Source organism: Myotis daubentonii, chromosome 3, assembly GCF_963259705.1.
Source record: "Myotis daubentonii chromosome 3, mMyoDau2.1, whole genome shotgun sequence".
Lineage (NCBI taxonomy): Eukaryota > Metazoa > Chordata > Mammalia > Chiroptera > Vespertilionidae > Myotis > Myotis daubentonii.
In genome coordinates this window covers 181,749,790-181,765,785 of record NC_081842.1, presented here as the reverse complement: position 1 = coordinate 181,765,785, position 15,996 = coordinate 181,749,790, and the positions used below count along the sequence as shown (strand labels likewise).

Sequence of the window (15,996 nt, the reverse complement as noted above, 5' to 3'; positions counted from 1 at the left end):
TGCTGGTTCCCCCATGGACCAGCCGAGTGACCTTAGACAAGTGACCTTTCCTCTTTCTGCCTCAGTGTGCTCATCCATAAAATAGGAATTGGGAATTACAGTGGCATCACCTTTGGCCTCAGCTCAGCTGAGAGGATTGAACCAGATGATAGCGGCTGACATGAAAGCTCACACTCACGCAGCTCGCACATAGCTCAGTGCTAATGCATCTAATAGATGCAGATGTCTCAGCCCAGTGGCAGGTGTCTATGGTGTATGTAGTGATTGTCAGAGTTGTTCACAGAGGTAAGCCCCACCCCCTCCGTCAGAGGCAAATTCAGCGGCTGCTCCCATATCTCCTGTGACAGGGGGCCAGCTTAGAGAGGTTAAGTAACCTTTCCAGGGTCACACAGCAAGCAGGGACTCCGAGTCCTGGGGCTCAGCTGCATATTCACTGAGGGCAGACTGTATGCTGGGCCGCCCTCTGCCCTGGTTTTACATCCTCAAGCTTTGCTCTGCTGCAGGTGGTGTTCCCATTTAACAGGCCTGGAAACTGAGCCTCAGGGAGGTAAAATCACAGAGAATAAAGGCAGAGCCAGACCTTGAGCTGCTCTCTCTCTCCCTCTCTCCCCCCTCCCCCCTCTTTCTCTCTTATACACACACACACACACACACACACACACACACACACACACACACACCATATGCATCCCAAGGATATGGATGGGGATTTATTGCTCTCTCTGAAATTCCTAAAGGGTTAATAGGATCCCAGCTGGGAAGCAGAGCCCAGCCTCCCTCCTACCCCAAAGTGAGGCGTCTCCCCCAGGCAGGTGAGTTAATGAGTTGCAGGTTGGCCAGGAGGCCCCTTTGCCTGGTGGGAGCTGGAAGGCGGAGGGCGGGGTGGGCTGGAAGACTGGAAAGCCCTTTTCTGCTTTTCTCTGTACCAGCTCACCTGCGAGAGGCCCCAGCAGGGGCAGTGACTTGCTCAAGGTCACCAGCACCTTGGAGGGTGAGTCAGAGCCATGGAGCCAGTCTCCTGTCAGGCAAGCCACCCGACCCTTCTGAGCTGCAGTGACCTCGCTGTGAACTGGGGACCCTTGTGCTCCCTGGCAGGGCATGGGGTGGAGAAGCCCTGTGAGGCCGCGTCTGCCATTCCACAGCCCCCAGTAGGCACCAGTTTGCTTCCTGGTTTCTCTCCTCCTGGGCCCATCTTCACCACTCCTGTTGGCGTCTTCACCACTCAGAGGCCACATCTGGTGCCTGCCACCAGGCCTGGGATGTCAGGGACCCTCAGAGCTTAGGCCTGTCCCCCACGTTCCCTCAGTTTGCCCTTCGGGTTGGCGGGTGACCCTGACCCCTACAGCTCTCCACCCCAAATCAGTCAGAAATTTCCCAGCTGTAAATTTCCACACCACCCGCCTCCCCCTCAGCAACTAACTACTTCCAAAAATTGTTCTCTGTAGCCTTGTCCCCCTAAGTTTCTGCCAGAGCATGGCAGTCGCCCCTCACTACTGCCATCTCTTCTTGCTTCTTCTGACCTGATCTCAAAACCAGAGGACCGTTGTAAAATCAAAGTCTGATCTGTCAGTCCACTGCACACCCCGTTTAGAGGCGCTCTGTTGACTCCTGAGAAAGATGTTGGAGACCTTCGCATGACCCCAGGAGGTCCCAGCCTGTGCTTCCTCTCTAGCACCCCTCTCCCCTGGAACTGACGCCCATCCCTCCATTCCCAAATACGAATCCAGAGCCTACCCTGTCCCAGCCCCCGAGGATACTACAGTGAACAAAGTCCCCATCTGGGCACTCGAGTTCTAGGTGAGGGGAGACAGACAAGAGAAGTAAGTGATGTATATAGTATGAATGATGGCAATGAGTTCTATAGAGAACAGGGCAGCTGGGGAGGACAGGGAGCACCTGGAGGAGCTGGTGCTATCACCCCAGGAAAGACCTCACCGGAAAGCTGACATTTGGATAAAGACTTGAAGCAGGTGAGGGAGGGAGCCGTTACAGATCTGGAGGAAGAGCATTGCAGGCAGCAGAAATAGCAAGCGCCGTTTACCCTTCCTAGGGTGCCTGTGCCTTCCGTGGAGAGCACGGAGCCAGAGTGGCTGGAGGGAGGGAGAGGGGAGGCATGGCAGAAGATGGGCTGGGCGACATGGGCCAATTTTCTAAGTTCTTCTAGGCCATCTGAGGTCTTTGGCTTTACACTGGTAAGACAGAAAGTCATTCCAGGGTTCTGAGCAGGAGTGACAAGGTCTGACCTGGCATTCTGATTGGAACGAGATTTCAGGGGGCATGGGTAAGAGCAGAGAGCACTTAGGGGGACAGAGATGCGGGGGCTCAGACCAGGAGATGAGCAGTAGTGGGGGGAGAGAAGTGATTGGATTCTTATAAGGTGGAGGTAGAGCCAACAGGATGTAGGTGTGAGAGGGGAGGGGAGGCTGTAGCCAGGATATGTAGGCACTGGCCCGGAGAACAGGAGAAGGATGGAGTTGGCCTGGGAGGAGTAGGTCTGGGGAGGGAGGCGAGGAACCTGCAGTGTAGGGCAAGTGTGTGCATAGCATTTAGAGTTGTATCTCCAGCCCTGGTCAGCGCTTACTTGCCCTGGGCTTTTGCACATGCCGCTCTCTGTCTGAACTGCTTTTATTGCCCTGACAGAACTGCAGCGGACTCCTCAAGGATCCCTTGTGTGACTCTCCCCCTTCATTCCTCACCCCAACCTCCAGTCTCTCTCCCTCCCCCCCCTCCTTGGTGCACATGGTGGACCTCAAGCGTATCTCAGAGCCCTTACCATATTTTATCCCAGAAGGAAGGACGAGTGCCATCACTCGCTGAAACCCCGCGTGTGTCAGAGTGCCTCATACCTGAGTGTCCTGCACAGAGCAGGTGCTCAGCAAGAGACTGAGGGGGCTGGTTTGAATCCTGGCTCTACTATTGACAGGTTCTGAGACCTTGAGACGCTCACCTTTCCTCCATGAACCTCAGCATCCGCATCTGTCAATGGGTGTGATCTCTCCCCTCCCTGCTTCTGAGGATATTGTGCGGATCTTAAATTCGGACAGAAAGGAAACAGTGGTGAGCGCGCCCCCTGCTGGAAGAGGACAGACTCCTCAACCTCTCCTCCCCCACGTTGCAGAGGAGGGCGGCGAAGGTCAGAGGCCACAGGGAGGGGAATGGGAACCAGGGGTAGGTAACCCAACGCTGTCACAGCACCATGCACACCTGTTTGTCCCCATGTGCCTCTCACATCGGCTCTGTGGAAGAGGTTAGATTAGACCATTTAGCCGAGCGCCTACTTGGCCCAGAGCTTCTTACTCCTCACATTTAAATTTTTTTAAAAGAGGAGATAAGAAGGAGAAAGGAGGCGGGGTCGTAGAGAGGAAAGGAAAGGTGGGGAGAGGAGGAGAGTGCTCTGGTGACGGGGAGGCCTCTCGGGAATGGTTAAGGACCAGATCCATCTATATTGGGGCTGGGGGTGTGGGTCCCGGTCTCTGCTCAGCCACAAACTCAGTTTGGGGAGATCTTGGCCAGTCCCTTCTCCTCCCCGGCCTCAGTTTCCTCGCCTGTGAAACGGGCATAATAACTCCTCTCCTGCTTCCCTCTCCAGGGCGGGTGGAAGGACAGGGGCATGAGCCAAAGGGTGTGAAAGCGCCTTGCCGGGAGCATGCTACACCGCCACAAGGGGGCGCGAGAGGCTCCTGCTGGACCGGGACCACAGAGATGCGTTCCCATGGCCCCTGAAGCCAGGGCCAGAGAGCACAGGCTGGGCCCCTCTGGACCTGGGGTGCTCACTGCTTCCCTTCTCCGGTCCTCTCTGTGAGATCATGATAACAGTGTTTCTTAGGTGGGTCCTGCCCTACTGATAAGCACACATTTTCTCCTCCATTAGGTCCTGCACAATAACAATACCACCCTCAGTCCTCACTCAGGTGACAAAACTAAAGCCAAGCCAGGCCAGTGTGGCTCAGTGGCTGAGCACTGGCCCATGAACCAGGAGGTCACTGGTTCGATTCCAGTCAGGACACATGCCTGGGTTGCAGACTCAATCCCCAGTATGGGGCATGCAGGAGACAGCCGATCAATGATGTTTCTATCTCTCTATTCCTCTCCCTTCCTCTCTCTCTAAAAATCAATAAAAACAGATATTTAAAAAGCTAAAGCCAAGAGTGGAGCCACCATCTCGGGCAATCAGACCTGGACATGACCTGGTGGATCCCAGCCCTTCTCGGAGACCCTCAGCAACCTTTCCCTGGAGGCTCTCCGGAGCTCTGCGACAGGGGCCTCCTCTGCAAACTGCAGGGCGCACACCCGCTGGGATCTCAGAGCGGATGAAGGAGAAACCGCTGCTGGGAAAGGTGTGCGTGGGCAGAACAGCAGGCAGGGGGGCTGGTGTGAGTGTAGGTACGGCGTCTGGAAGCACAGCTCTTATTGGGGAGAAGGGGGACGGTGATGACAACAAGCAGAAAATCTCCAACCTACTAAGCCAGGACGCCAAATCGAAGCAAGGATCCCACATTAGCAATCACACTCTGTACAAACGACAAGGTAACGTTTCCTTTTAGAGACACTGACAGTCCTCACTTTCCTACAATCCTGTAAGGGAATTTGGTTTTTCCCAGCAGCCTCTCTCCAGAACTGGAATCCCACCATTACCATGTCCTTCTTAGAACTAAGGCATCTTCCTAGATTAGAAGGCAAGGGAATTGCTGTCAGTCATTCACACCCTACAAGGGCATCCAGGCACCTGAGCCTTTCTGGGAGCCGCTCACAGAGGAATCCAGGGAGGCCAGGCTAGCAGACAGCTCTGTCCTGGGAGATGCTGTAATTAGCCCCATTTTACAGAGGAGGAAAACTGAGGCACAGGGAAGTAACTTGATCAAAGTCACACTCCCCCAGGGTAGAGGGCCCAGAACCCAAGCCCAGGCAATGTGCCTGCCCCCGGAGCCCGAACGTTTAGCCCTCCTGCTGCAGTTAGGGAGTATCCCAGGGTGGCTAGGGGCATGGCCTCTGGATTCGAATCCCGGCTGCTGTGCCTTTTCTAGCTGTGTCACCCTGGCAATGACTTGTCTGTGCACCGGTGTCCTCATAACGTCTGTGCCTCACGGGGTTCCCCTTCAGTGGGTACTATGTAACATGGTTAGGACCGTGCCACGCACACAGCCACCGTCTGTAAATATGGGCCACTGTTCCTGACCTCAGAGGGGCACATGACCTTGAAGAGTCCAGAATGCCTCTGGATTCTAAAATGCCAGCCTGTGGGACCCTGGAACCTCCCAGCGGCATTCTGATGTGTTCGGGCTGCGCACTGGACCCGCCTTCCCTGGACTGGACGGTGTGGGCCGCCTGTCCACCCAGCTCAGCCCCACGCAGGCAAATGAGGTGATGTCAAAGCCCTGGCCGGGGCCCAGCTCCTGGAACCACCCCTCTCCCTCCCGGCTTCTCCCTCACTCGGAGCCACACACACACTCCTGCTGGGCCCAGAGGGAAGGTGAAGGAGTGAAGGTGGTGGTGGTGCCGGGCCCATTGAAGCGTAGCTGTCGCCTGGAGAACTGTGGCCCGGGAGCTGCGGCGGAGCCTGAGGGACCTGTCCCCTCTGCAGCCCCAAGTCCGGGTTTGCAGCGATCCCGGAGCCTCGTCCCTCCGGGTGTGAGGAGCGTGGGGTCCACGCAGGACCGCGGGCGCTCCTCGGCGGGCAGCGAACAGACCGAGGCCCGGCAGGGCGGCCATGGCAGACGAGAAGACCTTCCGCATCGGCTTCATTGTGCTGGGCCTCTTCCTGCTGGCCCTGGGCACGTTCCTCATGAGCCACGACCGGCCCCAGGTCTACGGCACCTTCTACGCCATGGGCAGCGTCATGGTGATCGGGGGCGTCATCTGGAGCATGTGCCAGTGCTACCCCAAGGTAGGCGGTGGTGGGGGCAGGTCAGCTGGGGGCCAGGGGCCAGAGGGCACGGCTGAGCCTCTATCCCAGGCATAATGCCCATCTTTCAATCTTCTTTTCATACGCCCGCTGTGCACTCCCTTTCTCTCCACTCACCCATCATCTGTCCGTCCATCCATCCCTCTCTGATCATAAGAATTGATCAGAAGCCCCCCTGGATCTGGAGCCCTGACCTAGGCCCATGAGGAGACACAGTGAAACCCAACACACAGTCATCCATGTGCTTGGAACCGAAGTTAATGAGCGATTGCCGCCTGCCAGGCAGTCCTGCATTCACGGTGCAGCGCGGGCCTCCTGGCAGCCTTCTGTCTCTCTGTAGTTCCATTTTACAGTGCAGCCCAAGGCTCAGAAAGGTGAGGTCCCACCGCTCCCCAGTGTCACACCTTGGAGCTCAGATGTGTGTGACTTAAGGCTACCGCTGTGTCCCAGGGGTGCTGAGAGCGCTGGGGGTCCGGCATAACCTGATGCCATGGGGTGGTTAGCGCTCTGTCCTTTAGTCACAGTGCCCTCCCAGCCTTGTGAGTGACTTAGCGATGGGGAGGGCATTGGTGTGGGAGTCCGGGTTGGAGTTCCAGCTCTGTCCGAAACTCTCTGTGTGACCTTTGTCACTTTCTTACATTTGCAGAATGGAGCTCCAAACTCCTGTTCCTCCCAGTTCAGAGAGTTATTCTGAACAGAGAACAGATGGGACATGGGAACGTTTTATAAACTGTAGGGCATTCTATTTAGGCGAACGGCCACCACCCTTACTGTTATCGTTCCTCCCAACGACCCTGTAGGGTGAGCATGTCAGGAGTTGTAAGCCTTTAGTGCTCAGAGAGGTTGTGCGGCTTTTCCGAGGTCACACAGCTGGTCAGACAGACCCAAGGAGACAAGAAGAGGAGCATGGATTCTAACTTGCTCTGCCTCTAACTGCTTGGGAGACTTTGGTCAAGTCCCTTCCCTCTGTGAGCCTCAGCTTCTTCATTTGTACAATACATGAGTCAGGAATGGGGGTGGGGAAGGGGGTGCATCCAAGGGCCCTGCTGGTCCAGGCATCTAGGGCCCTAGGCCCCAGGCAGCCCCCACCACCTGCAGTCTCCTCCTCACCTCCCACTTGGGTGGCTGTGCTGGGGGGTGTCCAGGGGAGGAGGCAGGAGGGAGGAGGCTCTTGGGGGACTGGGCCTGGCTCTCCCCAGCCCTGCCCCCTCCATGGGCCAGCCCCAGGCTGTCAGAATGTTTGGTGCTGGGGCGGTCCTGGCTGGTTTGCAGTCATTTTCTCAGCAGTTTACAGTCAACTCGCCTTTGTCTGTGCAATGCCCTGAGCACAGGTCACCGGGAGAAGGGGGACTTGGGGCCCGAGCCACCTTCATAACCAGCTCCATCCTCCTGCTCCCCCCATGATGAGCTGGACCCTGGGGACAGCTGGGGCACAGAGGGTAGCGTCCTTGCTGCCCTCTCCCCCTTTACCAGAGGTGGCTCTGGGGTGGTGGGCAGTGACTGGTGGCAGCGGATGAGGGAGGGGGAGAGGGAATATTGCTGTGTATTAATGAGTAACTGTTGATAGGTCCACGTGTTCCTTGCTGTGGAGGCAGCAGTGTGGGGTGGAAACATGGTTTAGTGTCCAACAGGCCCAGATTCAAATCCCTCCTCCCTCCCGCCCCACTTCTGTGACCTTGTCAGAGGGAGTCTCCCTGCCTCCTGAGCCAAGCGGGAGGGACCAGTGGGTCCTGTATGTAGGGGACCCAGCATCACACCTGCCACACCTGGTTCAATGCATTATTCTCAGGATTGGTGTGTGTGGCCTTGGGCGGTCTCTGTGTGTGTGCAGGTGTGGGTTTGTGTGGGTGTTGGATCTGGCACGTGAAGGGAGGGAGGGAGGGAGGGAAGTGTGATGTAAACCAGACAGGCACACTAGGGGGGAGGGGGACTGTCTCCAACACTGGCTCCTAGGTGCCTGAGCTGTCAAAACCCTCAACCAATGCTGGTGCCCATCCTCCCCTCAGGATCCTCCCTTGCGTGATAAATGGGCATTTCTAGATTAAAACAAATATAAATATAAGGGACTGTGCTACCCCAATTAAGATATGGGGGTTAGAGGTAGCCAATACCGGCATGAATTAAGCTGTCCCTCTCTGTGAGGGGCTGGGGGACTCACAGGGAAGACAGTTTTCTGCCTGATGGGGAGGGAGTGGGCTTCCCAGAGAAGATGAGCTGGGCTTTGTGGGCTGAGTAGAAGTTCACCAGGCAGAGAAGATGAGAAAGACATTCCAGGCAGAAGGAACAACGTGATCAAATACAGGAGGAGAAAGAGCAAGGCGTGGGGGGCGGGGGACAGGCAGCATGGCTACAGGGGGTGGGGTGGGTGATGGACTTCCATCGAGGTTGTCTCACTGAATTTCTCAGCCGGGCTTGAGAGAGGAGGAGAAATCAGGGAGAGTCTAGTAGGTGCGTCAGTGTTAGCTGAGATGGGGCAGGGAGCTGAGAAAAGAGGGGGATTGGCAGGAAATGCAGTGCCTCTCCCTGTCCAGCTTCTGCCTGTGCCCATGGGTCCCCCCTCCCTACTCCTCCCTGTTCAGCTGGAGCCCAGGCCCAGGCCCCGATGGGTGGTTGATAGATCTGTCCTCTCCATGGGCCTCCCTCCTTTCGGGGATGGCTCTGCCTAAACACAGATCTGTCTGCACTCTCGGCTGAGAACGCCTCCCGGGCTCTCATTGGTTCTGGATAAAGACTGAACTCCTTCATCTACTGTTCTGGGCTTTTCATGGTCTGATCTCCCCTCCCTACTCCCTAGCTTCAGCTCTGCGTGTCCCCCTCTCTTAAAAGGACTTGTGTTCTAAGATGCTCCAGTCTTTCCCTCTACTTCAGGCTTTTCACAATGATGATGGTGATGATGATGGTGATGATGATGGTGATGGTGATGATGATGGTGATGGTGATGGTGATGGTGATGGTGATGGTGATGGTGATAATGATGGTGATGGTGATGATGATGATGGTAATGATGATGATGATGGTAATGATGATGGTGATGATATGATGATGATGATGATTATGATGATGGAAGTGATGATGGTAAGTATGATGGTGATGATGATGGTGATAATGATGGTGATGGTATGATGATGATGGTGATAATATGATGATGATGTTGATGGAGGTGATGATGGTGGTGGTGGTGATGATGATGGTGATGGTGATGGTGATGGTGATGGTGATGGTGATAGTGATAGTGATGGTGATGGTATGATGATGATGATGATGTTAATGGAAGTCATGATGGTAATGGTGATGGTGATAATGATAATGGTGATGGTGATGATGGTGGTGATGGTGATAATGATAATGATGGTGATGGTATGATGATGATGGTGATAATATGATGATGATGTTGATGGAGGTGATGGTGGTGGTGGTGATGATGATGGTGATGGTGATGGTGATGGTGATAGTGATAATGATGGTGATGGTATGATGATGATAGTGATGATATGATGATGATGTTGATGGAGGTGATGATGGTGCTGGTGGTGATGATGATGGTGATGGTGATGGTGATGGTGATAATGATGGTGATGGTATGATGATGATGATGATGTTAATGGAAGTCATGATGGTAATGGTGATGGTGATAATGGTGATGGTGATGATGGTAGTGATGATGATGATGGTAATTATGATAAGGAGGAAGATGGTGACTGGGTCATGAGATATTGAGGCAGAGGAAGGGACAGCTTCTTCAGAGTACAGAGCCAGCTGCCAGATATGGACCAAGTGCCAGGCACATTCTGAGCACTGGATGAGGACCTGATAAATGACAAGATGTGAGCAACTCTAGGGCAGGGACGTTTGTCCCATTCACTCCCTGCTGACCCCTCGGGCCTATAAGAGCGCTTGGCACACAGCAGGTGCTCAATGCTTGTTTGTTGGGTGAATGTAGAGCCAGGTGGGAGCAGGAGCCCAGGGTTCCATCCACCCACTGGCGCTGGCCCTGAGCTGGCCCCTCTCCTGTGAAAAGGGGAAGCCCTCTGGGGGGAGCAGCGGCCAAGGGCATGGGTGGGCAGCTGCAGAGAAGCCATCTCCTCTTTGCCCTGCAGATCGCCTTTGTCCCTGCTGACTCTGAATTCCAAGGTGTCCTGTCCCCAAAGCCGCTGGGCTTGCTGGAGAACGGACTCACTGCCGAGATGAAGAGGTAGGTGCTGGGCCCTCTGTGCTTGGGAGGGGGGAGGAGGGAGGAGCAGTGAGCAAGTCTCCCCTTAGGGGGGAGAGTGAGGGAGTGAGGTGGAGGGTGGACAGTGTCTCCTCCCCTGGCTCCAGGCCTTCCCACTCTACTAAGAGCAGACTTTTAGAAATCATGGATTGTTCTGAACTCTCAATTCTGTGAGGCAAGCATTATCATTCTGATGAGGAAACAGAGAGTCAGGACTTTATCCTGTCTTTCAATGAACTAGTGGCAGACCAAAATCAAAGTGAGGTTTGACCCTAAGTCCCGAAGAGCTGTGGCCACAACTACAGTAAACAAGGAGCATGAGGATGGCCCTGGCACAGCCCAGGGCTCTGCCACTGTCCGCCGTGTGACTTTGGGAAAGTGATATGCCTCTCTTTGCCCCTCTGTAAAATGGGGATATTAATGGTACCTTCTTCCAGGGGGTTCCGTGAGATAATAATATAAGCAAAGTGCTAAGAACAGAACCTGGTGCATGGTAGGCCCTTGGTAAGTGTTTGTCATCATTAGTAATCTGAGTCTCCCTTGCATCACAGGTGACTCAGACATGCTGCCCCCACCTCCTCCTTCAGTCCTCACAGGAACCCTGTGATGGGGAGCGGAGGGGTGTCCAGCCTTTTATACAGACGTGGAAACTGAGGCTCAAGAAGTGTAGGCACAAGCCTCAAACCCACAGGCAGTCGGTGACAGATCACACCAGCCCTGCTTTTGTCTCTGAAGGCGGCAAGCCGTGGCTCGCCAGGACATGGCAGGGAGCCCATCAGCCTGGGAGAGACGGGGGACCCGCCTCCCCTTCTGGCCCCTGGAGGCTGGAACTCCGTGCTCAGGAGGCCTGGTGCAGATCCAGGGTCCGGCTGGGCTCTTGAACGCTCCCTGCTTTGCTGGGGGAAGGAAGTCCAGGTGGCATTTTATGTTCTGACACAGAGCCACCAAATGTTCTGGGGAATGAGATGACAGACCCTGGGTGGGCATGGGGCCAGCCTCAGGACCGGTCGTGTGGGGAGAGCAGCTGTGACAGAGCCCAGGCTCCTGCTGCCCTGAGTTCCGGGCTCCTTCCCGTCCCTTCTCAGCCGTGGGACCCTGGCAAGGGACCTAGACTGTGCGTTTCACTGTCTGGAGGGACTGTAGGGAGCAGCAGGAAACGTGATGTCTGAGCCCCAGCACCAAGCCCGCTAGTCTCCGTGCCTCAGTTTCCCTCAGTACCTCCCAGAGTTAGGGAGAGGATCGGATGAGCTGCCTGACAGAGCCCGGCAGGCAGAGAGCAGCTAAGGACTGCTGCTATGTCCTCACTGGAAAAACGAGAATGATTATTCTGCTTAAAGGTGTTCAGAATCATCATCCTCATTTTTCCAGCGAGGACACAGCATAGCCTGTTGAACCCAGTCACCTCAGTCCACGGGACTGGTCTTCCTTTTGCGGTTGCTCCTGGGGGCTAACTTTGGAGATTCGGAGTGAAAGGAGCCCTGGGCTGAGGGGCCGAGCTCTGCCACCTCCCTGCCGTGCTGGGCCTCAGGCTCCCCATCCATGCAAGAGGCACATGATGGCCCTGAGGGCCTCTTGAGATCAGGGAGGACCAGGTGCCAGAGCAGGGGGGCCAGGGGACAGCTCTGATGTCTGCCGAATGAATCCTTGCCCACCTGCCTGTTCTCTCTCCTGCCGTCTGCCGTGCCCCCAACTAGCCCCCAGCCCCCCTACGTCAGGCTGTGGGAGGAAGCCGCCTATGACCAGAGCCTGCCCGACTTCAGCCACTTCCGGATGAAGGTCCTGGGCTACAGCGAGGATCCCCGCCCCCTGCTGGCCCCTGAGCTGGGGCGGCAGCAGCTGGAAGCTGGTGACAGAGGGGAAGGTGGCCCCCGCGATGCTCAGGCCTGGATGGAGGCCTCTGTGGTCGTCCACAGGGGCTCGGATGAGGACGAGGGAGAAAGAAACCCAGCTCAGAGCAGTCCCCGGTGAGTGCAGAGCGCAGGAGTGGGGATGCTGCCCACTTCCGGGGTGAGGAGGGGGATGTGGGCCATGAGGGGTGGTTGGGTACATATGGGAGTCGAGAGGGCAGTGGGGGTGGGGCACCCAGAGGACGGCAGGTGTAGCAGATGCATGAATCTGGGCTTAGACTGGCCTGGGTTCAAATCATAGCAGTACTGCTGTATAAACTTGGCAAGTTTCTCACCCTCCCAAGCCTCAGTTTCCCCACATGGGAATAATCCCTCCCACCTCTGAGGGGCGTTGTGGAGATGAAACAGTGCACTTAAGGGTCAGCGTACCATAGACCTCTGCACTGAATGCTTGTCCTGTGTGGCGGGGGGCATGGAGCCAGAGGACCTGAGTTCAAATCCAGACCCTGCCCCTGATATGCTCGTGACCTCGGGCAGGTCCCTCCCCACCCCACCCCGCCCCTGGGTATTTATGAATTGGGTTCCTTATTCATCCATGTATTTACTCCTCCTACCACTGTTCCCGGGCACCTGCCCCTGCCGGGCCTGATGGCCCCCACCCTGCAGGAGCTCTTGGTCCAATGGGGGAGGCAGGTGAGGGAGCAGAGGGTGACACCTAGTGAGCTGGGGCTGAGGGCCCAGAGGAGAGCCCTGAGTGACTGGAGAAGTGGAGGAATGACCTGGTTTGGATAACATGATGATGGCTCATTTCTTTTCTTTTTTTTTTTTTTTTAAATATATTTTATTGATTTTTTACAGAGAGGAAGGGAGAGAGATAGAGAGTTAGAAACATCGATGAGAGAGAAACTTCGATCAGCTGCCTCCAGCACATCTCCCACTGGGGATGTGCCTGCAACCCAGGTACATGCCCTTGACCGGAATCGAACCTGGGACCCCCCAGTCCGCAGGCCGACGCTCTATCCACTGAGCCAAACCGGTTTTGGCATGGCTCATTTCTTGAGCACCTACTAGGTGCCAGGCATTGTGCAAAGTGCTTTGAACACACGATCTGCTGTAAACCCAGAGACTCCAGAGGAGTGAATACTCTTATTTGCTCCACCTTACAGGGGAGGAGACTGAGGCCCAACCAGGTGGGCTCACCTGCCCTGGCTTGCAGCCAGTGGCGGAGGTTTCGACCCAGGCAATCTGACTCAAGCTACCCTTGCTCTCTCTGGCTTTGTCCCTGCAGCGTCCCAGTCTCTCCCCAGGGTCCTGCACCTTTGGCTTCCTTCCAAGATGAAATGGATGTGGGCTCCAGTGAGGGGGGCAGCCCCAAGCCGTCTCCGCCTGAGGGGGAGGAGCCTGGCCCCCCGCCAGGGGAGCCCTGGGCCTGCAGGCGCCAGCTGGACCGCTTCCATGACTTCGCTCTGATCGATGCCCCCACGTCGGAGGACACACCTCCAGCGGGACAGTGGCGGGACGCAGCCCTCCCCAGCTGCTGGCAGCGGTCCCCGAGGACGAAGGGGGAGGACGAGGCTTCCGACTCAGGTGCCGAGGAGCCGGAGCAGGAGGAGGAGGACTTGTACTATGGGCTGCCGGACAGCCCTGGGGACCCCCTCCCGGACAAGGAACTGGGCTTTGAGCCCGATGCCCAGGGCTTAGATGGAACTGCCCCTGGGCGCTAGCCTGGCACAGCCACTAGCCCTGTGTGACTTCACAGGGCCTCAATTTCCCTCTCTGCAAAAGGGGGTTGTCCGGAGGTTCAGATGAGACAGTGGGTCCTGCAGCACCTGGAGGACGGTAACGGAGCACGCAGGGAAGGGGCGATGGTTTTCGATGGATCACGGCCACTCGGTTGTTATTTTGGGGGGTTAGGGCTTTGAAGGTGAACGTGACTCACTTAGATGATCCGGGGCAGCTGGGGCCTCGGAGACTTCTCTGCCCCGAGAGCTGCCTCTGAACAGGCGCCCCCTTGGGGCTATGCTGGCTCTCCGACCCCCGTGAGGCCTCTCAGGGTGCCCGTTCCTGCTGAGTCTTTAGTCTGCCCGGTATGCTGCGTGACCCGCCTTCACCCAGGGCTAACCGCCTGTCCCCCACGTCCCTCCTGTGGCTCCTGTTACATGGGATCCAAAACCTTCCATGGCTGACCTCTGCTGACCTCCCAACTTACTCCCCCACCAGCCCATGCCACACCCTCTGCTCCTCAACCCCAAGGCCGTGTCCTACCACACACACACACACACACACACACACGTGCACATACACTCACACACACACGTGCACATACACTCACACACACACACGCACACACACGTGCACACATGTGCGCTGCTACCCACACCCTTCTCTGCCACCTCTCTGCCAGGAAGCCCTTTGATCCCTCGTCTGCCTAGCAAACTTGTGCTCATCCTTCAAACCCTCGCACAGATATCCCTCCTCTGAAAGACTTTCCTGCTGTCACCGCCTCCAGGGACAACGTAGTCCTGGCTCCTTTGCGCTGCCTTCAGGTCTTGTACGCTCATCACTGGACCATGGCTGCTCGAGGCCAGTGCCCTTGCTTGACTCACATGGTACCTCCTGTGCCGAGTCAGTGCTCCCTGAGGGGTAGGAACTGACCAGAGCCCAGGAAGCTTTGCAGAGAACGTCCTCTCCCCGACTTCCCTAACTCTTAGACTCCCGCCCCTTTACTCTCTGGCATTCAAACTTCCAAATGGCCTGCATAGGAGTCACAGAGCCAGGCAAAAAGCCCCCTGAGTAACCTGAGCCCTGCAGAATACATATGCAACGGTTTAGGACTGTGGGTTGGAATGAAACTTCCTGGCTTAATTCAATTTGATTCAGGTGGCATTTACTGAGCATCTACTATGTGCCAGACACCAAGCCAGGATCTTTAGGGAGAAAGAGACATAAACTGATAGCAGTTCTTGCCCTCAAAGGACTCATAATCTAGTGAGCTTGGTTCTTATAAGTTAGGGACAGAGTGCAGAGCAGGGGCCGTGGTGGGAGCAGAGAAATTAAAACATTGGCACAGCAGAGTGACCTGGGGCCAGCGAGTGTGCGGCAAGTAGCTCAGCCTGCTTCAGCGGCCCCTGAAGATGCCACTGTTTTATAGCAGCAGCATGGCGGCAGGCAGAGCAATGCTATTAGCATGCTGAGCTCGGCCATGTCCCCTAGTGTCCCCGCACAGGGACCCTGAGATGCTTCAGAGGAAGGGGCAGTGGCACTACCTCAAACCAGGCCCACGGTCTTAGAGCTTGCACTCGGGCCTCCTGGGCCGGGGAGGCCTCCTCCTGGGCTGGGCCTCTGCGTCAGGGTTGGGGGACCCACAGTGGGAAAGGGATGCCCTCTGTGCTGGGTCAGAAGGGCACAGCCCCTTCTACCTCCCCACCCCCCCCGGCTTCTTTCTGGATCATTGTACCTCCAGTATAAAAGCCTGGGCAGTGAAAGGCATATTGGGCACATCCCTGTGCCATAGCAGGTGTTGCCAGCCATGACTTGGGCCGGCTGGGCGAGGTGGAGTGTGTTTCTGTGCTCTGTTTACTATGGTGGGGAGGGTGACCTGCACCAGCACGGATGGCTAAAATAAAACTGTTTGCAACATTTAAAAGGGTCACTTTCATTCACCTGCACATTCTTTTATGTAAAACCACCCGTTCCCCGCTGGCCAGGATAAATGAGGCATCATGCCTGGCGGGCACCGTGGGCGCCCTCTGGAAAGTGCACACCAAACACAGGGGGTGGCCATGTGGGACGCTGTGTGCTGTGGAACTCGAGTGGCCCGTGTCCCTGAGTCACCATGGGGGGCATTCGCCAGGCCTTACCAGAGAGCCAAGAGCCTCTCCTGCGAGGCGACCAGCAGAGAGACGCCAACCCCATCCTGGGAAGTGGCGCCGAGGGTGTGGGGCAGTGGAGAGACATGGCAAGACTTGGGTTTGGGCTACAGTCCAGGCTCCCCCACCACCTTGCTGTGCGATGGGGAGGCACCATGCCTGGTCTGC

General features: G+C 56.3%; 1 protein-coding gene across 1 annotated transcript; it reads left to right on the top strand.

The window, feature by feature from the left end:
- Positions 1–777: 777 nt before the first annotated feature.
- BSND (barttin CLCNK type accessory subunit beta) lies at positions 778–15,597 on the top strand. The gene is made up of 5 exons (XM_059689431.1): positions 778–4,337; positions 5,182–5,884; positions 10,000–10,094; positions 11,807–12,076; positions 13,248–15,597. The coding sequence occupies exons 2-5, from the start codon at positions 5,708–5,710 to the stop codon at positions 13,681–13,683; spliced, it is 978 nt and encodes a 325-aa protein (XP_059545414.1). The 5' UTR covers positions 778–4,337; positions 5,182–5,707; the 3' UTR covers positions 13,684–15,597.
- Positions 15,598–15,996: the final 399 nt, after the last annotated feature.